Raw genomic sequence first — 27,680 nt, forward strand, 5'->3', positions numbered from 1 at the left:
CATATAACTGGAAAATTTTGATGCAGAAAATCACGGTTATGAAATGGAAATAATTGACCACATTTGACATACTCAGGTTACCATATTGACCCAACCTGATCTTATCTTCGTTATCGTGGGGTTTTCCTGTGGCTTTCCAATAACAGCAATCAATTAATCGAAAACAAAGCATGTTAGCGAGTAGACCCTTGCAGAATATAAAAAAGGGCACTGAAAAAAGAAGCCGCATTAAAGTAATGTTGAAAAGGGAAGCACTTAACGTAGAGTTCCGGGGGATGGGACTTGCATACTAAAAAGAGGTAACAAAGAAACTGCTAACACAGAGACAAGAGCATTCTGCATAATGCACTGTGGGAAAAGCATAGAGAATGTAGCAACCATTGAACAAAGCAGAGAAATGGGTAGGGTTACTGTGAAGTTGATATTTTAGCCATTACAGAATAATGGCTTGCTGGGCTCTCAAACTTCATGAGGGTGTGAAGGCTGAGTCTCTTCTTCTGCCACCTTTTCCTTGCCACACAATGCTCTTCCTGCTTCTTCAACCTTTCTGGCAATCTGGGTCATAATCTTGGCTTTGATCTGTCCTCTTCGGGGAGGAAGCCTCACCACCTTACTTGGTGGTGCAGAACCAGAATTTTCACTGTTCTTTTGCATTACTTCAAAATTAACAAGTTTTGACAGAGACTTGGAGATATAAAAGGATAATGAAATAACAGAAATCTCTACGTATCTATGCTTCACAAAAGTGCGAGGCATATACCTATATAATGGTGAACTTAAAGACGGCAGGTTCTGTTACCTGCACCTTTCCCACTTAAAGAAAAGAGGAAAACTTGTGGGGATAAAATTGTTTCCCAGTTAGTGGTGATTAACGTCACTAGGTGATTAAAAGGTTTATCTTCCAAGCGCACAGAGAAGTATCTGCTAGTTGGGAGACATTGGAAACTTATTGCTTGGAATCTAAGAAATACTGATGTTGACACAGGTGCGAGACATAATAATATTTTTGTGATTTAATTTCTTATCGACAAATTGAAACTACGTGGATAAGTCGTGGGTTAATCTAGTGACCAGACAAACTATCTTTAAGAATTGTTGAAAAAAATGCTCAAGACTTTTGGATCTTTCTTGGTTACTGTGTTTAAGGGTCGTGACCCCGGTTGTCTCCCCTGAAAGTGACCCAAAGTAATTCTGATATAGAAAAGCAGACAAGCCTAACAGGTGTACTCTTAGTAGAGAGAGAAGACAAAATTGTATAAGCAGTTCATGATGAAGCCATGAGATATCTAACCAGGTTCACTGGTTCTGACGCGAAACGCATCCCACTTACGAAGATCACTTTAGTTTCAGTGACACATTTTCAGTTTGGCGCTAGCTGTTCTGTACGACAGATCGAGTCATAATCTTTTGAACATTGTAAAAGCTGAAACAGAAGAGGAAAAAAATGTCTTCAACTTATCCTAAATGGCTGTAGAAGTCTCATCAGTGTCCTCAGGTCCTTCAGCTGACGGGTACCTGCTTTGCATGCTCAGAGGAAAAAGCACAAGATGCTAAAATGCTGACAGAGACGCTGTCAAGAAAATGGAAATGGAAAAACTGTATAGTACGAGATGAACGAAGAAGGAAATGCAAGGGAGATACAGATAACTTCTTTATCATATCAGAATATGCGTTTAGGAAATCAGAGTAAGCCCACCATGATCCGAGAAAGATGAAATTTTGAATCTCGTTTCATTCTCAAATAAGCTTCCCCTGCAGAGGAAAAGAGATCTGCAAGAGCCTGCTTAGAAAATAATCTAGTCATTCATAAAAGATCCTTGACATGTCTTCGGTAAATTTCATTACTTTAACTAGAACAATGTCTCTATTATTACTCTATATTCCATTTCATTAGTTCACAGATATTCTTCAGCCCCCACGAACTCAGTTCTCGATTTTATGTCCAGAACCTGTAGAAAATGTGGCAGTTGAGACTTGAGACAAATGACAAACACGTACATGCTATGTTAGTCACTTAAAGCAAATAAAGGGGAGATACTACATGATAGTTGGGGTTGTAGAGATCAGCATAATGACGCCTGGTCTCCTCGAATTAAGGCTTGACAAAGGTAGATTTCAAGACAACACAAGTAGTTATATGGAGGAGTTATGCAGTTGGTAGCATCCATTTCCATCGAAAACAAGAAGTGATACAAGGACTTTAACTTGCTCTCACCTTTGTCCACTGCTACTCTTCATAATTCGAACTGGGAGGGTGTTTTGCTTTTAGCAATACATTCTTTTGTGTAAAATATTACAGAATCTATAGATATTCTCTACTTGTCTAGGATTTTACTGATATTTGAAAATATTCTGAAACCTCATTGTTATTAAATCAGTGTTTTGAGACTTCATTATCATTCTCTTGTGAATTTTCTTAGCTTAGAGTTTCGACCAACAATAACTTAAGGGCCTTTTTGGTTCAATTACAAATTCCTCTGATGGTGCAATGCAATGCGGAGCAATATTCATCAGTACATATTTGTTTGATATGTTCTTAGGCATTAGTTGGGTTTTATATTTTGATTAAATAGGTAGTATAAAAATAAAATGACGGCAATGACCCCATCCAAAAAATATTCTTACTCGCTCTTCCTTGGCACTATAGTTATACCAAAGGAACAAGTTTAACAAGAACGTTAACCAACGAAGTTATGGCATAATGTCCTTGTTTTATTGTTGATTGGTTAAATATTATTCCAGTTCTTAATATAAAAACTAACTGAAAATTTGATTTGATTTTAAATATAATGTTTCAATCCATTTTGTTTTTAATATTTATTCATTCTTTCCTAGACAATCCCTATCATGCTAAGAAGTTTTCATTAATAGATAGTTCTAATATGTATGATTAACAAAGATATTTTAATAAAAACAATACTTATTTATTAAAATTAATTAATTTTTATAAATCAGTTAACTGGCTCTTATATTAAGAATTAGAAGTAGTATTTATGTAAAATTTTCTCCATTAGAGTTAGATGCATTGAACAAGACTCATTAGTGCTCGTTGCCTTTTTTCCACTTAACGAAACTTTATTGGAGAACACGAGTCGTGTATTTTGTCCGGGGTTGAATGAAGGATTCTTTTTGTGGTCCATCATCAATTAATAAGTAATACAGATATACTTCCTCACTCTTTCACAGATAACTTAATTATTGAGATGATTTCATTCTTACGTTGATTTTAATTCTAAATATAAGATTTATTTTTTATATTTATCAATTTTTTAAATTATCCCCTTTGATGCAGCCCAGCCATAACTAAATAAAAGAGAGAGGGAAAGGATAATAAAGAAGATAATTATAGTGTTTTAGGAAAAACAAATCATATGTCTTATAGTTAACCAACTTACTTAACTTTCTTAATCTAATCAAATTAGTCAAATAGATTTTATATTAAAAAGTGAAGGAATAATATATAACGTGGTTTTATTTCCTAGTAATTTTGCAAATAATTGCTTTCAGTGGGGAAATTATTTTGGGAAAACCATTTTAGAAGTATCTATATTTTTTTTTTCAATTTTCAAATTGGTATCTATATGTTTTTTTTATTAATTAAATCTTTAATTTTGTTCTGTTAACACTGTTAACCCTTACTTAGAAACTGAAAATACTAATAGAACAAAGCTGCAAGAGCTAATATTACTTAAAAAAATAATATTGAATAATTTAATTAATAGAAAAACATATAAGATCAAATTAAAAATTGAGAAAAAGCATATGTACCTCCAATATACTTTTTCAGATATTTTCGATGAATAAAGACAGTTTCTGCGCTCAACAAATGATTAAATTCTCTGGCTAAATGCCGGACTAATTGGGCCCGAAGATGGAAACTCTCAAACAAAGGGCTAGCCCATGAATCAGTACTAATGGACGGTCAAGGTCACCTTGGGCCGGGCTCGCTTCTAAATCATGGGCTTTTAAAGATCATAGATGTATATAATCATGGATACAGGCTTTAGTTAGTTTCTAGTCCTGGCTAAACCCTAGCTGCGCGTTCCGGCGGCGCCACTCTTCCACATCAGCCATGGCCGCCGCAGTTCGCCCGCTCGTCACCGTCCAATCTCTTGAGGGTGATATGGCCACTGATGCTGCTTCAACTGTTCAAATTCCTGATGTCATGAAGGCTGCCATTCGCCCCGACATTGTCAACTTCGTTCACGCCAACATTTCTAAAAACAGTCGCCAACCCTATGCCGTCAGCAAGCGCGCTGGTCACCAGACCTCTGCCGAATCATGGGGTACTGGGCGTGCTGTGTCTCGTATCCCCCGCGTCCCTGGCGGCGGTACCCACCGTGCTGGTCAGGGTGCTTTTGGTAATATGTGTCGTGGTGGTCGTATGTTCGCTCCGACCAAGATTTGGCGCCGCTGGCACCGTAAGATCAATGTCAATCAGAAGCGTTACGCCGTCGTTTCGGCCATTGCTGCCTCGGCAATCCCATCCATTGTTATGGCTCGTGGCCACAGGATTGAGTCTGTGCCGGAAATGCCTCTTGTGGTCAGCGACTCAGCTGAGGGTGTTGAGAAGACTAAGGAAGCTATCAAGGTACTGAGGCAGATCGGCGCTTTTCCTGATGCTGAGAAAGCAAAGGACAGCCACTCCATCCGAACTGGTAAGGGGAAAATGAGAAATCGCCGATACATCTCTCGCAAGGGTCCTCTGATTGTTTATGGTACTGAAGGAGCCAGAGCTGTGAAAGCTTTTAGAAACATTCCAGGGGTCGAGGTTGCTAATGTCGAGAGGCTGAACCTTCTCAAGCTAGCTCCAGGCGGTCATCTGGGCAGGTTTGTTATTTGGACCAAGTCTGCTTTGGAGAAGCTTGATTCGATTTATGGATCATTCGACAAGCCTTCAGAGAAGAAGAAAGGGTACTTTCTTCCAAGGGCCAAGATGGTTAATAGTGACCTGGCTAGGATTATCAACTCCGACGAGATTCAATCCGTTGTGAGGCCCATCAAGAGGGAAATTAAGAGGGCACCACTCAAGAAGAACCCGCTTAAGAACCTGAATGCTTTGTTGAAACTGAACCCATATGCTAAGACTGCCAAGAGGATGGCTCTTCTTGTTGAGGCGCAACGGGTTAAAGCAAAGAAAGAGAAGCTTGATAAGAAGAGGAGTTCTCTAGCTAAGGTGCGACATTATTATTTTCTCGCATCATTATTTATTTAAATTATTGCATGCAGACATAAGTTTGCTTATATGGCTTGCAACTTTCTTGAAATGGTCATTGTCAAATTGTAATTGTAAATGATCTTTAACATGTCCCGCAGTTGCTAGTTTTAAGACATAGTAGACACTTGCATCCATTCGTGTTGCTTGCTCATAGTTGTTTAATGTCATGTATTGTTTCTACAGAATTGCAACAATATTCTTCAGGGAAGCAAATGTGATTGTCATCATTATGTTTTGTTTGGTTTACGTTGTTCTCTGGTCGTTACGGTATACGCTTTGGTTTGCTAGTCGTCACAGTTGAGCTCTATAGGATCATGCTTCAGGGAAACAAGTTTTTCCTGTTACACACACCCGCACATCCATCCATGTTGAAAAATAGAGGAGAGTTCATCTAGAAATTGCTCTACCTCTTTGGCCACGCTACTGTACTCCGCAGAGTAGGCGTGATTTAAAAACACTGTTCAGTTTTTATCCTCTTGTGATAGGGAAAAAAAGTGCTTTTATTGGTTATTGTTTTAATTAGCCTTTGTATGTACTCTGCTCTTGTTTGCTGCCAGGAGGATGCTTCTGCTATTAAGGCTGCAGGAAAAGCGTGGTATCAAACCATGGTGTCGGACTCTGATTATGCAGAATTTGAGAACTTCTCCAACTGGTTGGGTGTTTCACAGTGAAGTCTTGTGCTATAGAATAGGGCGTAGCTTACATTGTGTTCTATTTTTATTATTTTAATCATATATGCAGTTTTGAGATTACAATTACCAGTTACCTGCGGGAGTAAAGCTTGAGTAATAGAGAACATTTGTTACGGCATTTTCCCTTCCAACCTCATCCTTGGTTAGGCTTGTGTGTTGTTGCGGATGTTTGTCATTAGTCTGGTGTATGCAATTTGGACACCAATAAATTTTGGTACCGAACATGTTGATCTTGAAACGATGATATTCTTTGCTTTGTTTTGGTGTGATAGAATCTGCAGCTTAATTAAAAGTCATTGTGACTGACCAAAGGAAGAAGGATGTTTATTAGTGCTTTTAGTTGGTTTAAATTTTGGGTTGTGACGTATATATTGGAATCCTGAATGCTTGATATCTAGTTCTGCACTCTGAAGGGTTGAGGGGAAGAAATTTTGAGTTGGCGCGTGCATAGCACTATATTAAGGTGGTGATTTCTCATGGTTGGCTCTAACACCGGAGTACCCAACTTGAAGTGGTCAAGCCATCAGGAGAATGTTGACGTCTATTGCTTATTTTTTGCTTAACTTTTAGCTGAAGGTAATGCTTCTCTCCAAACGGGATTAGCAATTGCAAATGATTACGATTATTATCTTTCGATTGATAACTGGAATTGCGTCTGGAAGATGAGATCTCTCCTTACAATGTTTTTGTGGGGTCGTATTCGGCCTTGTGTCCAATGCATTCACATTTAAAACTTGGATGTAATTCTCGGGAAACGGATCCCACCACCAGGGCGATCCCCATCTCTTTTTAGATGGATCGAAATTTTTATTATTTAGCCCAGTTAGTTAGTAGGAATTACTTGGTCATATGAGATTATACGAAGCCATTCGTTGGATTATTCATCACCATAAAGGGGGGTGTGCGACATGTTCACCTCAATTACTGTGAGGAAAATCATGAAAGCTGCGAAACACTACCACCAAGCTGTTGATGGAAGTGAGATCTCATCTAACGTATTAGTGACTTGGAGGGCGTCAAAGCTTTCATGATCCCATAATGAGAATCAAAAATGCAATTTGTACATTAGAGCACACGCCTTGAGATCCTAAATTTCTGTATCGATAGGGTCCAAGGGATGACATAAAATGTAGGTTATACGTTACATCATTCTCTGGTGAATTCCTATTGCTGTGAATTTGATAGCATTTTGCATTGCAATACTAACAACACAAGTTGCCAATACAGGCGGGCGGAACCATAACCGAATCAGAAACTACCGTAACTGGAAAGGCATTTTTGGAACGAAATACGGATAAATGCACAGACGCCGTGGGTTTGTTGGAATAGTCTCTCAGTCTCTCAGTCACATTATTATTATTTTAGGGGAAAAAAGAGGCCGTTACTGTTACTGTTATTCAACAAACTCCATCCTCCACAGTAAATTCCCTGTAAACCTCTATGACGGAACGACCGGAACCCCTTCTCCACCGTAACAAAAAGCCATTCCTTTTTTCAGCTATATCCTTCCCAAACGCAGAGAAGCGACTTCTTGGAGGGAAAATAAATCTCTGGGATCTAGTAGTAAATAATAGTAGAAATAAATACCAATCACTTGTGAAGTCGTCGCGCGCATAGAGGGCAGTAATAATGCGAGCCGAATTTGGTGGTTCAAAGGCAAGCAACTGTAAGAAGGTGATAGAATGGCGTTCATTAATTGTGGGGGGCGAAGGAGAAAAATTAAAGAGAAGAAATGAGGGGGCCCCGCGAGAGAGCTAAGAAGTGACAAGGGGGAGGAGGATGAGACAACATGGAAAGCAGGGCCCCCCTCCCCCTAATGCACCGATGTGTCTCGTCACACCCGATTCCTCCCTCCTTTCATTACCCTACCCTGCTACTGCTGCCGCACTCCCACTTTTCTTTTCCTCAATACTCCAATAAATATCCCATTAATTTAGTTTAATTCTGACTAGGAATATTGGTCTCCAAGCTCCTCCATTAATTTGGTGCATTCTCCCTTTCATGAACATGCATCTTCCCCTCCTCTTAGTTACTACTACACGCCACTTTCAGTTTCTTTCATAACTCTTAACTATAACTTAATTTTATAAAATGCGTGCAAAATTTATAATTTTCTTTAGATATGTCTTTCACCCACGGTAAGAAAACAGAACCCCCCACACATTACTATTAATGATCTTAATTTAACGTAATTTCATAATAACCCTCTTCCGTGGATTCAGCTAGTAAGAGGGTTGGACACTCTTATTAAGAGAGAGGGTTTGATCCTTGAATCAGTCACAGTGTTAGGAGAGACATATCCACAACTAAGTGAAACGACCTTTCTGAGACTAATTCTCATGTGTTAATACCTTTAACTTTTAACCGAACCCAACCTCTTTTTTAAAATTTTTTGTAACAACAAAAAAAAGCATAATTTCATAGTGCTGTGAATTCTTTTAACAAAATTTAAACTATTCTTTAAATCTGAAGGTTAAGAATGAATGGAGTGCATATGCTATTTATTATTTATAAATATCACAATTATAATTTGTTAATGATACATTTTTGTATTTTTTTTATAAATCTTTTTATTCTCTTTTGTGAAAAAAACCCTTTTAAACGTCATTTGCTAAAAGAAAAGAAATGGGCCCCACCACCCCCAGCTCCTCTCATCCCTCCCTCGCTGCTGCTGCTGCTTCTTCACTTCAATTGCCATCTCATATATATTCACTATAACGACGCAACCTCTGGCTTTCTCTCAGTGTCTTCCCCTCCTCCACCTTCTCCATTTTCATCTGCATGGAGGTCCAAGGCCGGTCATGATTTCCTCCTTGCCGGCGTCTCAAATACACCGTTTCCGACCTTTCTCTCCTCTTCCCCGAATGTCTTACTGCGCTCTCTCATTTCCTCTCTCTCCAACTGGTTCGTTGTACTCATCAATATTGACCTACTTTTAGTGATCCCTTTGTTTGGATCCCTGAAATTCGTGCTGCCTTTCCCTTTTATGTCGAGACCGTTCCTTCTCTGTTAGCTGATTGAGTCCATCCAGCTCCTTTTTTCCGTCCAAAAGTTATTTGAAAATCATCGGTTGCGCGTTACTCTGTAGTCACCATGCTGGATCTTAATCTCAACGTCGTTTCCTCTGATTCCGCGTCCAATTCTGTCGACGTGCCTGCTGAGAATCTTGTCCTACTTTCTGGTAGCCAAATGGATAGCTCTGGCAGCTTGAATTCTTCCATCATCAATGCTGATACCTCTACCAATACTTTTGATGAAGACTCTTGCTCTTATGGTGATGCCTTTGCTAACAACTTCGGAACAGTGAAGAAGAATAACATAGATGATGGCACAAGCTACAAAGCAGTTCATCTTCCTGTAGGTGAAGGTGAAGATGTCTGTGATCGGACCATCCAGCTTTTTCCGATCGCCGGTGCTGAAGAGGGTCGTGGCACTGGATTGAGAATCGGTCAGCAATTTCCAGGTTCGTCTTCAAGTAAGGGATGGCTGGATTTCCTGTGCAAGGATGTGGGTCCCGGTGGAACTCCGGAACAGAGGATGCCGCCGCCGCCGCCGCCTCCTCAAAGAGCGCAGGTCAAGAAGAGTCGGCGGGGACCGAGGTCGCGGAGCTCACAGTATCGCGGTGTTACATTTTATCGAAGAACTGGAAGATGGGAATCACATATATGGTCAGTGGCCGAAAATTCGATATACTGTTCGGTATCGTAGATAACCGATTATTTGCAACGCTACATACACATATTTTGCCTTATTTTTGTTCTTCATTTTCATTCGTCTTTTCTGAACCTACTGTTTTTGGTACTGTGTGCAGGGATTGTGGGAAACAAGTGTACTTGGGTAAGCGAGGAACCATGGTGATAATAGAAATTCATTTTCTGCGATTTATGTTTACTTTGTTGGACACTGGAACGTGATTCTGGACATTCTCGCTTTTAGTTGAGTCCTTTTCCTGCATGCTTTGAATATCCTATTTCATGTTTTTTCTTGTAGGCGGATTTGATACAGCACATGCTGCGGCAAGGTATAATGTTATTTTATTATGAAGTTTATTGAAATGATAATTGTGTTTTTAGTTGGACCAAACTGACTCTGATTTAAATATATTTCGTTATAATTTCATCCGTGATCCGGTTTTCAACTTCAGGGCATATGATCGAGCCGCAATCAAGTTCCGTGGCCTTGATGCTGATATTAATTTCAATGTTAATGACTATGAGGAGGATATAAAGCAGGTTAGTGAGCAGATGATCTCAATGACTGTAGTTCATATCATCCTAAATTTTAGCGGAAGTTTGACTTACGGTGGTAATTCTTCTGCAGATGAGTAATTTCACGAAGGAAGAGTTTGTGCATATTCTGCGGCGACAGAGCACTGGCTTTTCAAGAGGAAGCTCTAAATACAGAGGAGTTACTCTGCATAAATGTGGGCGATGGGAAGCTCGCATGGGGCAGTTTCTAGGAAAGAAGTAAGAAACCCTTAAAGTGAATTGAACTTATATTTGACCTTTGCATGTCTTTTATTTGCCTATGTATGCCATGCGTGTATATTATATTATATGTAGCCTTCAAATTTTATCCTTCCGTCGACTGAAAAGTAGGTAGGGGTTCCATATGCTTAGTTTCTTAAGAGCTTGGTTTCTTTGCGATGAGGCCGATCTCTGTTTTTTAATTGGTTTAGGGTTCATTGCTTGCCTGCAGGTATATATATCTCGGGCTATTTGATAGCGAAATAGAGGCTGCAAGGTCTTATCATTCAAATATCAGATGATTGCGGGCTGAAAGTCTTTATCTTTTGGACTGTTTTTTTGTTATGTCTCTTTCATACTAAGAGTGCCATGATCTTATGAAACCAGGGCGTATGATAAAGCAGCTATAAAATGCAATGGGAGGGAAGCAATGACGAACTTTGAGCCAAGCTCATACGATGGGGAGATAATCTCTCAGGCAGATAATGAAGGTTCGTTCTTTGCTTTGCCCTGCTTTATGAGAAGCGTCATTATAGCGCAGTTTTTTTTGACAGCATATCTGTTTTGAGACTTGCGCAGATGGCCACCCAAATCTTGATCTTAGCTTGGCCATTGCTCCCCCTGCTTACTCTGATGGTTTTCAAGACCAGCATGGCTGGGCCAATCTTCCTATTGATGGGAGATTTGCGGTAATGTTAAGAACCTCCTGCTCAGTTTATTTACGGGCTCTGCAATATTGCTTGTGTATTTATATCTTGATTCTCATTTTGTATGTATTTCCACTTGTAACGTCCTATATCTTCATCCTGTTAGCTCGAGAACTCTGCATCAAGGTTTTTGAAGGGTCAATCGTCTCATGTTTTCCCGATTACTCCCCAGCATCCTTCTGCCTGGAATAGTGCTGATTTCTTTCCCATCACTCAGGTAGTTGTGGCTACCAATTGGATCTTTTTCTCTCTTTTCCCCCTCTTAGGCTAGCAGTTAAGATTAATCAGTCTCATTTGTGTTGTCAGGAAAGAGCAATGGAGAAAAGAATGGAAGCTAATTCCCTGCCAAACTGGGTATTTCAATACCAAGGTCCATATGGCGAGGCAACTTTGATTCCATCCTTCTCTGCTGCAGCATCATCAGGATTCCCTTCAACAAGGTTACCACCACCAGCAGCTGATAGTCAGATTCACTTTCCAAACATGACGATCCATCCTTAGTTTTCTTCATCAATCGCTAACTCTAGCATCCCATCCCCTCTCTAAAGCAGAAGCTGATGAAAACCAAGTCGTGAGTCAGAGCTCCAATATAAAATCATCTAGCTTGATCGGTAGGGAGATCGTGGCTCGACGATAAGTGTTTATCGGGTTGCTCAAGAGATCTTGCCATTGAATTTTACTTAACGTTTAATCGATTAATTTTCATCAGAGCAAACTGCTATGCCCAGGTCATTTGGAAACTATGACTTTTTCTGTGCTTTATACGGCACTAGTATCTGTTTCAGCAAAGAACTAGAACTGTTGGCATTTCCTCCTCCAGCATTCGTATTCGGCTTCTTTTTTTTTTCCTTTTTTGTTGGGTGAACATATTCAGCTTGTTTATGTTCAAGATAGATGAAGCAAAAATTGTTTGTTGAGTTTTACAAATAAGCAGGAATTTCCTTCATAAAGAAAATACTCCTCCAGATGAACATGCCATTCAATTTCCTATATAAGCAAAAGAGATGGAAGGAAAAAATGAACAAGTGTATTGTGATGTGTAAACCTTCTATATGTGTGGTGATATGTTTGAATGCATGCATGCTAGAGTAGAAAGAATTTATTTAGTCAGAAATGCTGACCTTATGTATACTTGGTGTGCCCCATATGAGTATATGTACATGTTTTCCTGCTTGGTTTGATGGGTTTGCACATTTGAAAAAAGAGGGCAGAGAACCTATCAATCATTACTGTGTACTCCTCTGATTTTAAATACTAGACCTTTTTAAGACAATGTCTTATAAAATAAGTTTTATATTTAGGAGAGTATCAAATTTGAGGACTGCAAGAGTATTTATTATTATGAATATGAAATATTTGAATTACATCAATTGGTCTTCTTGATATGAGGCCTTCAGTCTCCCATCCCCAGATTTGAATTCAGCAGCCTCTCTCCCCTGAACGGGTGAGCTTAGAAATTGGATCCCACATTGATTTACGTCTTACCAAGCAAGCAGGGTGCGTTAAGTGTGAGAAGAGTTGAAACTGTGGAACGTATCATAATAAATTCGTAACAGCTCACCTGACCTGAGACGTTTTGTGTGGCGACGAAGCAAGAGCAAAGAAGGGAAAGAATGAGGAGTGAAAATGAAAGAAGGGGGAAGAGGAGAAGTACGAGAAAATTAAAGTGGGGATTCATAATGATAGTGTCGTGTAGTGAGGCCACGTGTGACGTGTTGAAGTTAAGGAGTTTATATCTCTACGTCCCGTCCCGTCCCTCTCATTGGGACCAAAGTAATTCGCGCATTCCTCGGCTTTACCCGTACTGTCCATACGAGAAGAACATCATGAATGAAATAAAATAATGGCAGTGACTACAACTAAATTAATGGATTTAATTAAAGGTCTTCCTTGCTCTGCTTTTAACTGCCTGGTTGGTTTGCGAATGCAAGTGATTGTAAATAGTAAAAGGAGCCATTATGGTGGCAGGCTTTTGATTTGAAAATCTGCGTGGGAGGGGCCTATCGCATCCGTACTCTTACATCTCTAAAAATCTTTTTGTCGCTTTTCGAATCCAGTGTCTGTCTCTCTGCTCTCCAAACTTCGAGGCTGCGAATGAATGGGCAAATCTGAGACTGTAACTCGGGGTTTTCTTCCTTTGTTGGGCTCTATGCTTACATTGTAATGGCACGATCTGAGTCTCTAGGTCTACCAACTTCCTCATTTGCAAAATTAATGCCTCTCTCCCCCGTGTTATTATTACCACCCCTGTTCTTTCCAGTTCCTGGATGGATTTTGATTCGCCTTTCTTTATGTTTATATCGCCGTCGTCCCTCGAGACTTACAGCCTTCACTGTTTCTGTTTGCCTCTCTTTTCAGGCCAGAGTCCTGTCCATTTCCTACGTGAAATATGTTATGATTTCGAGAAAGGAAGTAATGTAGAGATACGGATTCATACCGGGGAAATGGATAGGATTTCCTAAATTACACAGAAGCGGTAATTTCCAACCAAAAATGTGATTAATATAAGTAAAAACTTATGAAAAAATATATTATTCATTAATTATAACTAACACATCTGAATACACACAATCCCCAGCTAGATTATTGTATCCTGGGACAATGAGATGAACTTTATTAGTTATTATATCTCGTTAAAAATTTAAAAAAATCTGACAAACTTGTGCTCAAATTTGCTTGTACCGAATGCTTCAATGTAACGTGTCCATTATAAAAGATGATGATAGAATGACAATGAAAGCACAAACTCTCGCAATGAATCGATTTATTGGCGATTGTAATACCTCAGAATCCACCAGGCAAGGCATGTGGTTGTTGCAAAATCACGAGGTTAGCGTAACATGACTCTAATTCATTGGTCTCTATTAAGCATTAACAAATGAGAGCTTGAACTGCTACCTTTGTACTGAAAGCGATCTGTGCTGAAAGTAACGCCGTGGGAATCTAGTGGTTCCACCAACCTATGTCAAAAGTTAAATTCCATTGTCGAACTCTATAATTGATCCACCTTTGCTTTCCTAACGTCTTATATATTCATGCCTCCTCCAACTTTCTACTCATTTTCTCTTTCTTCCTGTTTTATATTCTTCAATTCTATCCCATTGTTAGTATATTCCCAAGTCCCAACATTTTTTTCAAAAAAATTCTCCCACGTCTTTTCTAGCAACCCTCCTTTATGATGCGGACAATCAAAATAAGATACTACATATCTTTACGCAAGTTGTGTGAAGCAACCTAATCCTAACCCCACAAAACTAGACATAATGCGCTTCATGTTTATTCAATTCAAGAAAGGTGGCACTGGGCGGGCAGCGACTATTCCTCCGGTGTCCTCACAGTAAGCACACGATTGTCCAACCAAACCAACCAGGGTGCCAGGTCCAGCGGTACGACAATTCACAGGTTGTCCTCTCTCTGTCTGCGACCCACGTTTCCTTGCAGCCTTTTGGCAGATCTCTATTACATGCAAAGACGTCAAAGGGGTTCAGCAGAGAATTGTTGGATGAAGCCTGCCACTGCATGCCATGTCATTTGGAAACCCAACCTATCTGCATCCTATTTCTCGCGAAGTATCTGTGAGCCTCTCACCGTTACGGGCCAAACATGGTTCGACCTGTCAGCGCCGAATCACCATTTCTGGCGGATCAGCTAACTAGGGTCTGTTCCCACGCTCCAATTACATGTAACTTCGCAGCGCAAGAATTGGCGACAGCTTTCAGCTTCTAAGACTCTCAAGATGTTGACGGTGCATACTAGTTGAACACACGCCACGTTACATCGTTAAGAACTTAAGATGGTGGGTTGGTGAGTATTAACTGGAAAAGTCATAATCACATAATTTTTCAGAGAAATTATATTTAATGACTTCACTATAGCGATATTTTTTTTTGGTTTACAAAGAGGGCCCAAGCCCAAAAGCACAAAAAGACAAGTCTATTCCATACCAACCAACGTACGAACAGTTCCAAACTCTTCAGATTCAATACGGTCAACTCCATCCCTTTCCACTGCACGCACAGTATGAGGAGCAACATCCTCCACATGTCTCCAACCCCCTTGTTTGAGAAAGCTAAGCTTCGCTAGACCATCTGCGCTTACATTCGCCATTCTCCTCACTACATTCACTATAACGATTTTACTTCTACACATAAATACAGAAAATCTAAGCTGTAAATTAGCTGGCAAGTACTAAAACGATTTTAGTGCTCTATACATGCAAACAGAATATCATTGGCTTCTCACAGAATTGTCTAATACAATTCAGTCCCGAGTAATAACAATCTCCCATTCGCTCAAAAAAAGCAACAGATAGAGTAATATTTTTATATCCGCCTACTTCCAAAGCCTGAACCAGACATACAATTTACAGAAGCAGATCGAGAGCATTTGAAGCTTGGCATCAACCAAAACAAAAGCTCCGCACCAACCAACTTAACATTGTCGGTCCAGACAGGGACTCCATCACCTACTGCAGTAGTTCTCCATCACATGTTCCATAAAGGACAACGACCAAAAGCCTGCGACCCAGCTTAACTGCAGACATGTTGCAGAAAATAAGTTGCTATCACAGACCATTACATATAGGACAAGAAATTCTGAAGGTTGGGAAATAATCTCATGTGAAAAAGAATTTATTACGGCATAATTAAAAAATTAAGAATGGATTTTTAGCTCACCGTGATTGGTACTGACCCAAGCCCCCTATTTTGGCACAGATGATGCCTCGTCAAATCATCAGCTTATACTCGCCATAACCTCTTTGAAGAGCTAGGTAATACTCCAGACATGTAATGTGATGATTAAAAAAAAATTGATTTCCATCCCATTCACCACCTGTCTTGCCAAACGTTATGAGAGAACCAGATGCACATGTTCGCTAATAAAATTAATCACCCAAAATCCGAAGCTGAAAAGAGAACCCAAATGAGTATCATGATGCCTATCATAATCCACTTGATGTCAGAGAGGAATCAGATTTTAGGATACCAGAATCCAAAGCTGAAAAGATAACAATGTTTGCGGAGACTCGCATCTACTTTCATTTACTTGATAGAGTTGATGGTCCCTCAAGGAATTTGAAAGAGAATTCAATATTTCTTAGCTATGAATATCTGAATAGGACAAACCACAACGTCAATATCTTTACACAAACAGAATTAGGCAGGGACATGGTGCAAAATAAGATATTTGAATCCCCTCTCAAGGCAGATCATCAAAAGCATATGTTCAAAACTTGATATTCTCATAATTAGAGATGAAGTTGCTATACAACAGTCGCTCATCATTCAAAACCTCCGACATACCCAGACCACTGAAGTTCCTAGAATCATTCCAACCATCCCACAGGCTATTTGATGAAAGCATATTAGTATTGAATTGCTGGGAGTGAAGTTGCTGGTAAATTGAAGGATTGTTAGGTTGGAATTGATCAAGAAGCTTTGAAGTTGTATATGAATCATTTTGAGGGGGAAATCTGTCCCCAACATATTGTGAAAATCTCAAATTCTGTGACTGCTGCATTAACAGCTTAAGCCTAGCATCATCTTCATCAGGATAGAATTGTGACAGAAAAGATTGCCTCATGTCAAGAGTTGAATTATTCAGCTTTTCTGCTAGCTTCCCTTCACTAAATTCCAATATTGCAGGATCACTGACTTCAACATCTCTAATCCTGCCAACATTTCCAGAGGAAGGAACATATTGCCCTTGCAATTGTCTCACTGGGAAGGAAAAATTGTCACAAAAGCATATCAATAAGAAAAGTAGACATCCCAATCAAGAAGGGGAAGCACGAGAAAAAAGGAGTAAATCTTGAGCGAAAAATAAGAACTCATACCAGAAGCATTATAATTCTTTTCCACTCTCCCACATGAAAATCCAGGAGGTATTCTGCTAGATGCCGAAAATCCAGGTGGCGTTGAAGAATGAGCATTCGACACTAACAAAACATAGCAAATAAAATCCAAGGAGAAATTCAGTGTTATCAATATTGGTCTATGTTTAGTGAATAAGCCTTGAAAGAATTTTGAAAAGCATGTTAAAATATTTCCATGATGGAAGGTCAAATTAATAATATAGCAACCCAAATAGATAAGACGAGAAGGCCACATAATAAATATAACTACATAAGGATATACTAAATCTAAAGTCTAAAATGTAAAAATCAACTACTAAGCAGGATTGTTAATTAAACAGAAATTAACACGCATGCAAAAATAAATCCTGTGAGCAACAAAATTACTGCTAGTTCCAGCACTGCCAGAGACAATCCACATAATGTTCATCCCAAACAAAACTAGCTGTTTAGCACGTTAAGTGCTCAAAGTGATATGTTTCTAAAGCTTTAAGGAAGTGAAAGGAGAGCCAAAAATGCATTAGTGAAACAAACAGAAGGTGACAATCTCGACAAACATACAAGTGATACAACTACCCAGGGGAAAATATCAAAATCAAATTTTCTGTACAAGTTCACTCAACTACATTAACCTGAAAAACCTGTATCACTCACCAGAACATGTAGATGAAATGAAGGACTGACTGCCAACATGGCTATCTCCATGGCTGCTTGATGGCAAAACATGGCTGCCTTTCCCAGTCAGATTATCCTCATTTGCCATGAAACCACCTGGTGAAAAATACTCACTAGGGGCATGCCCTGCGGTACTAAATGAATGCCCAAAATCAGAAGCCTCATTCAAAAACTCATCCTGTCTAGCAAATGAAAACCTCGACTGATTCTTGTCTTGGACTTTCCATAAAACCGGTGCTTTTGATGATGTGCATTGTTCATCACTTTCACCTAACAACTTAACCAACGAATCTTCCCACGCATCCATTTCCAAAGACAAAATATTTGAGATAATGCTGCTCTCTGCCATATCTGGAGAAGCTTTATCATCAAAACCTGTCCCATTATCATAATAGTCAGAAGGTTTTCCCGGTTGACTGTGGTGACCAACCTTATCTTGCTTCCAAACTTGATGGTTTGATTGTTCTAGATTCAGAGGCAAACCAGGTGAAGAAACCCCAGATGATAAATTATTAAAGCCTTCGCTGCATTTTGGCTGCTCACAATCTAAGTTTAGTAAGTCATCCACTATAATTTGTTCCCAACGGGCTGGCCAGGTTGCCTGTTCGGCGGAATATCTGTTTTCTTCCATCAGACGCTGCCTTCCAAATGAATCAGTAGAATTACTAGTAAAATGTATATTGCCTGAACCAGGAGTGCAATATGTATCTTCAACATGACTACAAATGTTAAGCGAAGACAATCCAGAGCACAATCCCTGAACATCACGGTTTGAATTATGTCTAAACGCTTGGTCCATGTTGAGATCACATGATCTGGAAAACTCTACAAAGCCTCTGCTGGCTCGAGATACCACATCCAGACCATCACCTGTAACTGCCACAGATGTTTCATGGTTAGACATTCCATCGACAGGAAGTTTCTCCAAACCACCTGCTTTAGTCACATATGACTCATGGGTTTGCATATTTCCCTCATCACGCTGGTCAAAGTCTGATGATTCCAATAAAGCATTAGAAGGTGCTTCAAATATAACTCCATCTGATGTTCTTGTGTTAAGAGTTGATCTTTCAGCGTTGGAAACTCCAGTCACAATGGTTTGTGGATCATTAGACGCCTCAACTTTTCTATTCAGAGAATTACAAGAATCTTGTGTACCTGCATGCGGTGGCAGAGTGCCAGACACTCGCATAACCCTAATAAAAAAATTGCAAAGTAAGGATTTGCAAAAACAAAAAAGAAAATAATAATGCTAGAATGAAAACAGCAAGTGTATGAAATACCAGGAGGTCACTGCAGGGAGTGATGTGTTGTTCCCAGTGCCACTACTTGAACAAGATACCTTAACCTGGTTCTCCATTTTCTGTGCGGATGAAACATATTTTTTTTAAGTTAATGAAAACGGATAACTTGCTGCCTAATTCATATCCGATACTGCCAAAATTAGTTACTAACAACCAAGTTGAAAGCAATTCAATCTACCAATCCCAATACATACATATAAGTGAAGTACATGGAAGCTTACATCTAAAGAAATTTTGGCAGCTGGTTTGGCAGCTGGTAACATATGTCTAGGGTCATCTGCTGGGGGAGGCAAGACATTGCCTGAACGCCGATGTAAATTGTTTGTAGCACCAATAATTTGTTGAATTCTACTCCTTCAATATCGAAAGTTTAACAAAAGAAAACCATAATAAAAAATAATTAAACCCCAAGCAAAAAAAAAAAAAAGGGTTAATAGAGAGTTAAAAATGAATTAAGTCTAACACACAAATTGATGGTTATGCAATATAAGACAAATTATAAGAGATCATAACACTAATAGAAAAATAATAGATCCATGAACACACCAGTAACTATGAGAGAATTACACAAAACACAGTGAAAAAGGGGTGTGTAACAAAAACTGTAACGCAAAATTATCCATTTTACATGCATGAAAGAGGTATTTTCAAGGTTTAGAACTGGCTTTTGGAATTTAACGAGGACCAAAAGTTAAGATCATACCTAGCAAATGCTAAAACTAGTTCGTCCTTGGTAAAGCTATCTTCTTGAGAGCCATAATCATGCAAATATAAACAATCTCTATTGCTGCAAGCCTGGACCAGCAAGATAATAAATATTGTAATAGATAGGCATACGTATTGTCTAACAATAACACATGAATCAAATCAAATATTTACCAAATTTCTCAACCATGCATGGCAATACTTTGTGGTTCCAAAACAAGCCCTGCATACGCAAATACCTACCCATTATCACATGGACGAGATAATCTCATAATCCAATCAAAACAGATTATCCTTACCTCAGTGATTTACCATCTAACATAAAACAATGCACTGATTGAATACAACGAACTGCCTCAGCCTCTTTCGAATAAGTTATATACCTAAAGATAGGGAATTTTGATTAGAGAACTACAGCTAAATTTACAAATGACAGTCAACCTTGGGAAGAACTGTGACTCAACCAAAAATTAGGTAAAGACCAGTCACAGTGAGGTAACAGCTACGAACACTCAAAAACAACTTACACACAACAGCTGTTGTTTGCAGAATGTTGGACTACTCCTGTTGCTGTTCGAGATATAGATACTTTCAAAACCTTTCCATACCTGCCAAAATACTCCTTACGCTGAAGCAACTGGTAAAATCCAAAATAAAATGTCAATCAAGGAATAACAAGATAATTTACATTATATAAAGCCACGCATATAAAGTAACCCATGCTCCACGGAGATGCATCTAGCAAGATAAGATGCTAGACAGCACAAAAGAACTCACGTCTTCATCTGCAAGATTAAGAGGCAACCCAATTATGTACACTAAATTGCGTTGAATGACTCTAACATCACTAAGATGTTTCCTTCCATCTGATGCTTTGGGTTTTAACTTCTGCATTTTCTTTTTTTCCTTTAAATTCATTTCAGCCACCAATCTGTTTCATCAAGGCAATCATACTTAATAGTTGCTTGCAAGTAATAAAATGCATTAAAATTTGAAATTTCTCCAACACCATGACTACCTTTGACAGTTTGCTGACATGGCCACAATTCGTTCTTTGTCATAAGGTGTACGACAAGCAGGACATCGTCCCTCAGTTCCATTCTTTTCAGCCATTTCCATAATGTAATGCCAACACCAGACACAGATCTGCAGAGAAGTTGGATAAAAAGAAATGATGAATAAAAATGATATATCAAGGAAATGTTACATGTACAATCTCACTGATTGTTTTAGCCAGAAAATCAGAGGCTCTGAAGAGTTTGAAACGGAATATTTCACCTTCACTTGGAGGGAAAGGATAATGCCCAGATACCATAACAAAGGGAAATATGAAAACACAAGCACACATTTATATTAAACAAGATATCCATGCATAGGCAAAGAACCAAATTTGGACCTCATAGCCACATTTGCAGGGCTTTAATTGCTGATCCGTCAAGTCCATCTCCTCAGTGCATATGGGGCAGGATTTTTCTCCCTTGTCACCCATGGTTGTCCTGGGAATTAAACAGAAAAAGAAAATCATAAAACACAATATAATCCACACAGAAAAGAAAAACTTATTAAAGTTTATAGATTTCATCAGCACGACCGTCAAAAGCTCATTTAGGGCTGGGGACTAGTAGCATGCTCAATATTTGGTGATTAGTAATGTGAAAATATCAAAATCAAAATTTTGTTCGCTAATATGCTGAGTCTAATGTCAATCTAACATGTCAAGGGATTAAAATGATTTGTTGATCATATAGCAACATAACCAAGCACCAATTAATAAAATATGGGCGAGGTTCAAAAATGACACGGATAATTTTGGATCCAAAAAGCTATTGCAGCATTGTTGAGCACAAAACTTGACGTGGCAGAAGTGTAAGTAATAATCACTTGTTCTCAAAATGACAATGCACCTCCGCAAGCCCTTGGTGGAGACAGCAAAGTAACCTAGAAAATGGCTACAATGTCCTTATTCAAGTACAATGATTCGTCTTGCTCAGCTTTTTACAGCCGCACTTAAATTAGACCCTACAATGATTTCCATTGTCTGTCCCACTCCTGAGGTTAAGTTGTCTCTGCCAAACCTTATAAATTAGGCTCATGCTGGTCCAGGCCGCTGGCAAAGACTATAGTTGAATGGAGCAAAATCTGATTAATGAACTAAAGGGAATCTGTCTTTCCGTCTTTCATTTGTATTTCTTTTGGTTATTACCTAACCTGGATATTATTTTCTCGACAGAGGAATAGCATTACAACCCTGAGTGACACAAATTAGAGTTAATAAAAATTTTCGAAATTTTGATGAGTTCGAGTGCCAACAAAACAATCAAGTTCTTCATACATTGTCTTCTATTCGTAGCTAATCACAAAATGTACTTCAAAATGCCATTGCTTTGTGATTTCAGTAACCGAGACAAGCAGCATAAGGGGAAAAGCCTTAATCCAACCGGTAGTTCAGAGTACACCCATCACCGATGCTTCCGAACCCCGCTAGGATATGAGAACTTAAACGAACGACCAAGTATAGAAAATGAGGACGCATGAATCAGTAATCACAAGAATCAAAGCCCTAACCCTAACAAGTGATCGACATGCTCACCCAGTATGGAAGCAATTCCAAAACAAGCAATAAAAGGCTTAGGAATGGATAGGGTTTAAGCCGATTGGAAATGGAGGGAAGCAGAACTTACGGTGAGAAGGAGAGGAATCTCTGAAAACCGAGGGATGAAGCGATGCAGAGAGTGAATGGAACCAAGGAGGGAGAGAGAGTCTGCGAAGTGTGGATGCGGACGGCAAAAAACGCAAGTTGATGACAGCTAGCCTTTATTGTGTTTTTCCATATAAAATAATTTAAATAGTTTTGTTTTAATGTACTCAAACTCGTTGGTTGACTGATTGATGTTACCAGGAAGAGGGGATTAGATTGCATGAAGCACATTGATTAGGCAGAATTCGAACCATTTGAAGTGTTCGATTTTTAAACTGAAAATTGCTACTACTATGAAACTTAAAAATAATTTAAAATTAATACAAATACTAAACACTGAACATCCATCTATATCCATCTCACTTTTATTTAAAGCCACTACTTGCGGTCTAGGAATGGATAGTCTCGTATAAAATAGTGGTTTGATTCCTGACATCGTCGCCGCGTTTGAAGAAACATGTAATAATCGCCACATGTGTGGTAATCTCTTGGATCGTGGGTGAATGATATAAAAAGACAATTGGATACAAACAATTTATTCTTGGGAAAATGATATAAATATATGGGTATTTTAGTTATTTAATTATATTTCCAAAATATTAAACTAGGTACTACTTTTTCTACTAGGATTTTGAAATCTTAAATATCTGAATTAAAATATTATAATTTCCAACTTTTATGCTATTTTTTCTTTATTTTTTTCTGTTATGCATATTATTTTTATTTTTATTTAAAAACAATTCTATTCAAAACACTATCTAATATTAAATATAAGCTAATAAAAATTCGACCCTTTAACGTATTATGATCTTTTCGTTGAATTGCAATTACTCCGCTAAGGAATGAAAGCCTGAAGCCGGGGTGCGGCCCCACACTCCACTTTTTCCCTCAACGCCCGGGGTCTAAAAAGAAAAATAGCCCTCTTTCTATCTTTCTTTTCCTGATATCAGATGGCTGGGACACGTTCGGAGATATGCATTATTTATTTTGTAAATTTAAAATTCAGTTACAACTCATCCAAACACCCCCATAATTCATGAGATTGCCATTTTTAAAAGCACTTAATAAAATTTTTCTTACATATTTATTTTGTATTCTTTCCGGTCTTATTTACAAACTTAATATGATTTATCTTATAAGTTTTAATTAGGTGTTTATCTTGATATGTAACATACTTTTTTAAATATTGCTCATAATTATTTGTTATCTCTCCTTTAACATGATCTCTCTTATCATATTTTTTTATAAATTCTTGTTCATCCTTTTTTTCATTTATTAGGAGAGCATATTTAAAAATATATATATTTATAACATGTTTATTGCTTTTAATTAAACTTAACTAATTGTTCGTCATCTGTGAATTAGTTATTTGAAACTTGTAATAAAAACTAGAGAGAGCATTTTGCAAATCAATATTGAAAAGCTGCCTTTAAAAGATTCTACCACCGTTTAAAATAAGCCCTTGATTGATAGCCATTTGGGGAGTGGAATAAGCATATTAACTACTTGCTCTGATTTTAATTTGCCCCTGAATAGTCAATATAAAATATCGGTTCATTTTGCTTTTTATATTTATAATTTTTTTCAAATTTACTCTCCTAACCCATAAACTTATGTATATATAATTTTACACGAATTTTTTTAAAAATTATACCATACATGTTATAATTAGCTAATTTATCTAATTTTTTTAATCTATTAAATTAATTAAGTAGTTCTTATAATCACGTCAAAAATTTTATTTCTGAAAACCGGTTGAGAAAAAAGAGCACTCATGCTTGGACAAAACTTATCTTGTATATTTTTTTCATTGTTTTGGACTTGGTGTGATTTTCTATATTCACATGTTTTTGCATTTTAAATAAAATTTAAATATTAAAAATAGGTATAGTTGTCGGGGATTCATGTAACCTGTTTGGTGTGATTTTTTATACTCAAATTAGTACAATAGTTACTTGACTGATCTGAACATGTTGAGAAAGTTTGTTAAGTTAGTTGTTTATAATAAATAGATTTTTTTTTTTAAATATCCCTACTAATGATGTGTATTGGTTAAAACTATATAATTTGATAAAACATTTAACATGTACAACTATTACAATGATCACTTTAAAAAAAATTGATAAATATAGGATATTGAGCGGATTATGGTCTTATATTTATGACCAAATTAAAAGTTAAACTAATTTTTATATTAAAAACCGGAAGTAGGTGGTAGTAAGGAATGGAATATAATGTAAATGATAACTACATGCCGGTATTTATCTAACATGTCATCCAAAAATCATGAAATGAAGTTTATATTTTATTTAAAAATAAATAAATATAAAATGATCCTAAGACAAAAAATAAAAGATACTCCTCCGGTCCTAATTATAAGACCCAATTGACTTGTTTGAGGAGATTAAGGAAGTAAGTTAAGTTGGTTATTTATAATAAATAAGTGTTGTTATTCCTAAAATATCCTTGCTAATTAAGTATATTAGCTAAAACTATCATTATTAGAAGGATTATTTTGGAAAAAAATACATAAATATAAGAGAGAAAATGGATTGGGTCTTATAATTAGGACCAAATAAAAAGTCAAATTAGGTCTTATAATAAGGACCGGAGGAGTATAAATGTCTAAATATTGATTTGGGGAGGGCATAAATGTTCGTACATTGATTCAAATAAGAATGTTAAAAATAACTTATAAATAAGATTATAGGAGTGACTTTTTTTAAGGGAACCAAACGGGCTAGTCGAATAACGCTACGTGCTTCTCTGATATAGTGATATGATATCCAGGAGCCACAAACGGATGTGGATTCTTCAGGCCCAAAAAAAGGGCATATGGACTCCGTGAGACGGGTTAGTGGGCTACTCCTTGTACTGCGCGAGTGGAGTTGCGTGGCACAATCACATCCATTTGATAGATCTATTGTCAAAAAAGGGTCTGGGTCGTTAATGAAACACTTCTTACATTTCGAGATGCGTCTCTTCTCTTCCTTTATTTCTTCAGACGCCACTTTCCAGAGCGAGCTTCAGTTAAGCTTGAAGTTTTTCTTTTTCTTTTTTTGGTACAAGTTAAGCTTGAAGTTAAGCTTACTGAATTCCTGACAACTTTGTAATGGATGGTGCAGATTTGTTTAGACACAATGGCACTTGGCAACTGCGGCAATTTCACTTGCTTTCCATTTCGCACCACTCCACTACACCTGGGGGCTTAAGATTCATGTACAGTTTTTCATTCTGCAAAATGTAGTTTGTGGAAGATAGGATGGAAATTAAAAAACGAAAAACAAGATTGAATTTTGACCGTATTAACCTGATGTTAAAAAAAAAAAATTCCATGGCAGCATTATAACCAATATTCCATGACAAAAACAAGCCTGACTGCTTAACTGTACATGAATCCAAATCAAAATAGATTTATATACACACACATTATTTATTCCAACATTCATCCTTGATTTAGAACGTAAACTCATCTTCATTCCAGGGCGTGCCTTGGAAAATAGTCTTCGAGTTTCCTGGGGCCTGGTAGAAATACTTTTAAAATGTTCCTTCCTCACTTCCCAGCTGCCCTTTCTTCTTCTCTAAGCGAATGGGTGAACTTATTACACTGCTGTTCTTCAAAGGTCCTTTCTTCGGCTCAAAAGATCCTACTCTTTCGTTCAGCTTCACTTCAAACTCCTGATTTTTTGCATCGAATACAGTACTTTTATTAAGCTCTTGGTTGTTGTCGGCTTTTGCTATGTCACGGAGCTTTTTCGCCAACGCAGTCACCTCCTTCTCTTTCGTGTCCAAGTTCATCCTCGCTGCGTCAATATTTTTCTGCATATCTTGAAGCTCTTTCTCCTTCTTCTTCAATTTTGTCTCAGCTTCGTTTAACCTCTGCTTTCTTTCGTTGAGATTCCTTTTGCTTTTTGATAGCATCTCCTCTTCCTTCTCCAACTTCTTTTCCCATTCCAGCAAGTCCTTCATTTTCTTATCCATCTTTAGCTTCTCACCTGCTTCCGAACAGTTAATTAAATAAGAGATATGTATTTATAGACACATAAAGCGTCCCTAGGACTCAAAATGACATCACTATAACGTTCTATCCTATCCTCTAATTGGATTTGATCATCAGTAGCAGGACGCACTCGCATATTTTTTTCAGTGAACCTCGTAACTGTAAATGCATGAACTCATCTACTAGCATCCATTCATAACATTAAAAAAACCCAGTGTACTTAGACATGCTAGACGAAGGAAAATTTATTTATCAAGTTATTTATTGAAATTTATTAATTAAGTTATTTATTAGTAATACTACATCCGGTCCTAATTATAAGATCCAATTGACTAATTTAGAGAAATTTAAAAACTTAGTTAACTTAGTTAATGGTTAAAAAATAGCACCTGTTTTTCAAAAGTACCCTCATCAAATTTAAAAAAAATCCTGCACAATCGCGAGCTATTTTTCCAACCCCAGTTTTACAGCACCTAATCAGATCTCTCTCTACGCTTCGATTTCTAATTTCTGGTTCGTAATTTCAGATTTTCCCCGATCTACAGTCACAAGGCGCCAGTTTATAAATTTAAAATAATTTTTTAATTTTTCTATTATTTTCTTTCTTAGTTTTTTTCCAGATATAAATTAATGTTTTAAATATTTTTCATTGCGTTTTAAACAGGGGCGGTTAAAATTTAACAATTTGAGTCATCTATATATTTATTTTAATAATTTAAAAGTGTATTAATATATTTATAAAATATTTAAACTAACCTAATCAAATTTTAATTCAAAAATCAGAAGCGGAGAGAGGATTTGGAAAAAAAAGTAGATAAGAATAAGAGACAAAGTATTTGATTATATTAATGTAATACAAGCAAGGGTAATTTGGAAAAAAATGAATAAAAATAAGAGATAAAGTGAATTAGAGTCTTATATTTAGAATCAAACTAAAATTCAAACAGTATCTTATAATTAGGACAACAGGTCGTATAACGAAAGTAGTATAACGATACGCCCGTCCTATCCTGATTGGCTTAGTTAGTGCAGGATCGCTCTCCCACGTCTGACGTCTGGGTTCATCCAAATGCCAGCAATTTCTATCACTTATTTGTCGTTTTTTTAAAAATAACTTTATTAAATTATCCAAAAATAAAATACATATGTATAATATATTTTAATTGAATATTAAATAATAAACATATAAAAATATATAACGTTGTAATCTAATCACTGCCTATCCAAGTGCACTGTGGGAGCTTGTTAGATGTTAATTTTCAAGCGGGGAAAAATAAAGAAGGCATGGATCTCATTGATATCAATATCAATACTCAATATATAAATTAAATAAGCCTATCCCCTTAATTTGTTTTCGGTGT

At 37.5% G+C, this 27,680-nt stretch overlaps 3 protein-coding genes across 13 annotated transcripts; 2 read left to right on the forward strand and 1 right to left on the reverse strand.

Annotated features, from left to right (window-relative positions):
* The first annotated feature begins 4,012 nt into the window (after nucleotides 1–4,012).
* On the forward strand, nucleotides 4,013–6,181 carry LOC114732822 (60S ribosomal protein L4). Its single transcript, XM_028920183.1, has 2 exons — nucleotides 4,013–5,176; nucleotides 5,776–6,181. Exons 1-2 carry the CDS (start codon nucleotides 4,073–4,075, stop codon nucleotides 5,887–5,889), a joined length of 1,218 nt encoding a protein of 405 aa, XP_028776016.1. The 5' UTR covers nucleotides 4,013–4,072; the 3' UTR covers nucleotides 5,890–6,181.
* A 2,499-nt stretch (nucleotides 6,182–8,680) lies between these two features.
* LOC114732788 (AP2-like ethylene-responsive transcription factor TOE3) lies at nucleotides 8,681–11,897 on the forward strand. Of its 2 annotated transcripts, XM_028920126.1 has the most exons (10): nucleotides 8,681–9,578; nucleotides 9,722–9,747; nucleotides 9,901–9,931; nucleotides 10,055–10,142; nucleotides 10,231–10,376; nucleotides 10,609–10,653; nucleotides 10,764–10,867; nucleotides 10,956–11,065; nucleotides 11,190–11,300; nucleotides 11,390–11,897. In XM_028920126.1, exons 1-10 carry the CDS (start codon nucleotides 9,004–9,006, stop codon nucleotides 11,582–11,584), a joined length of 1,431 nt encoding a protein of 476 aa, XP_028775959.1. In that variant the 5' UTR covers nucleotides 8,681–9,003; the 3' UTR covers nucleotides 11,585–11,897. The 2 variants fall into 2 exon arrangements, with proteins under 2 accessions (XP_028775959.1, XP_028775960.1); XM_028920127.1 differs by lacking the exon at nucleotides 10,609–10,653.
* Nucleotides 11,898–13,758: 1,861 nt separating this feature from the next.
* On the reverse strand, nucleotides 13,759–22,404 carry LOC114732801 (uncharacterized). 10 transcript variants are annotated; one of them, XM_028920156.1, is made up of 16 exons: nucleotides 22,303–22,404; nucleotides 21,018–21,117; nucleotides 20,640–20,767; nucleotides 20,399–20,552; nucleotides 20,149–20,258; nucleotides 19,921–20,004; nucleotides 19,796–19,844; nucleotides 19,620–19,711; nucleotides 19,138–19,270; nucleotides 18,896–18,975; nucleotides 17,592–18,808; nucleotides 16,920–17,021; nucleotides 16,387–16,803; nucleotides 15,760–15,860; nucleotides 15,444–15,616; nucleotides 14,919–15,198 (listed from the first exon to the last, which is right to left on the reverse strand). In XM_028920156.1, the coding sequence occupies exons 2-14, from the start codon at nucleotides 21,108–21,110 to the stop codon at nucleotides 15,823–15,825; spliced, it is 2,697 nt and encodes an 898-aa protein (XP_028775989.1). In that variant the 5' UTR covers nucleotides 21,111–21,117; nucleotides 22,303–22,404; the 3' UTR covers nucleotides 14,919–15,198; nucleotides 15,444–15,616; nucleotides 15,760–15,822. The 10 variants fall into 10 exon arrangements, with proteins under 10 accessions (XP_028775985.1, XP_028775989.1, XP_028775987.1 ...); XM_028920152.1 differs by adding an exon at nucleotides 13,759–14,898 and having other exon boundaries at nucleotides 15,028–15,616; nucleotides 15,760–16,803; XM_028920154.1 differs by lacking the exon at nucleotides 14,919–15,198 and having other exon boundaries at nucleotides 15,236–15,616.
* Between the last annotated feature and the right edge of the window lie 5,276 nt (nucleotides 22,405–27,680).

The sequence above is a fragment of the Neltuma alba genome, unplaced genomic scaffold (assembly GCF_004799145.2).
Source record: "Neltuma alba isolate B1F8T4 unplaced genomic scaffold, ASM479914v2 tig00012937_pilon, whole genome shotgun sequence".
NCBI lineage: Eukaryota > Viridiplantae > Streptophyta > Magnoliopsida > Fabales > Fabaceae > Neltuma > Neltuma alba.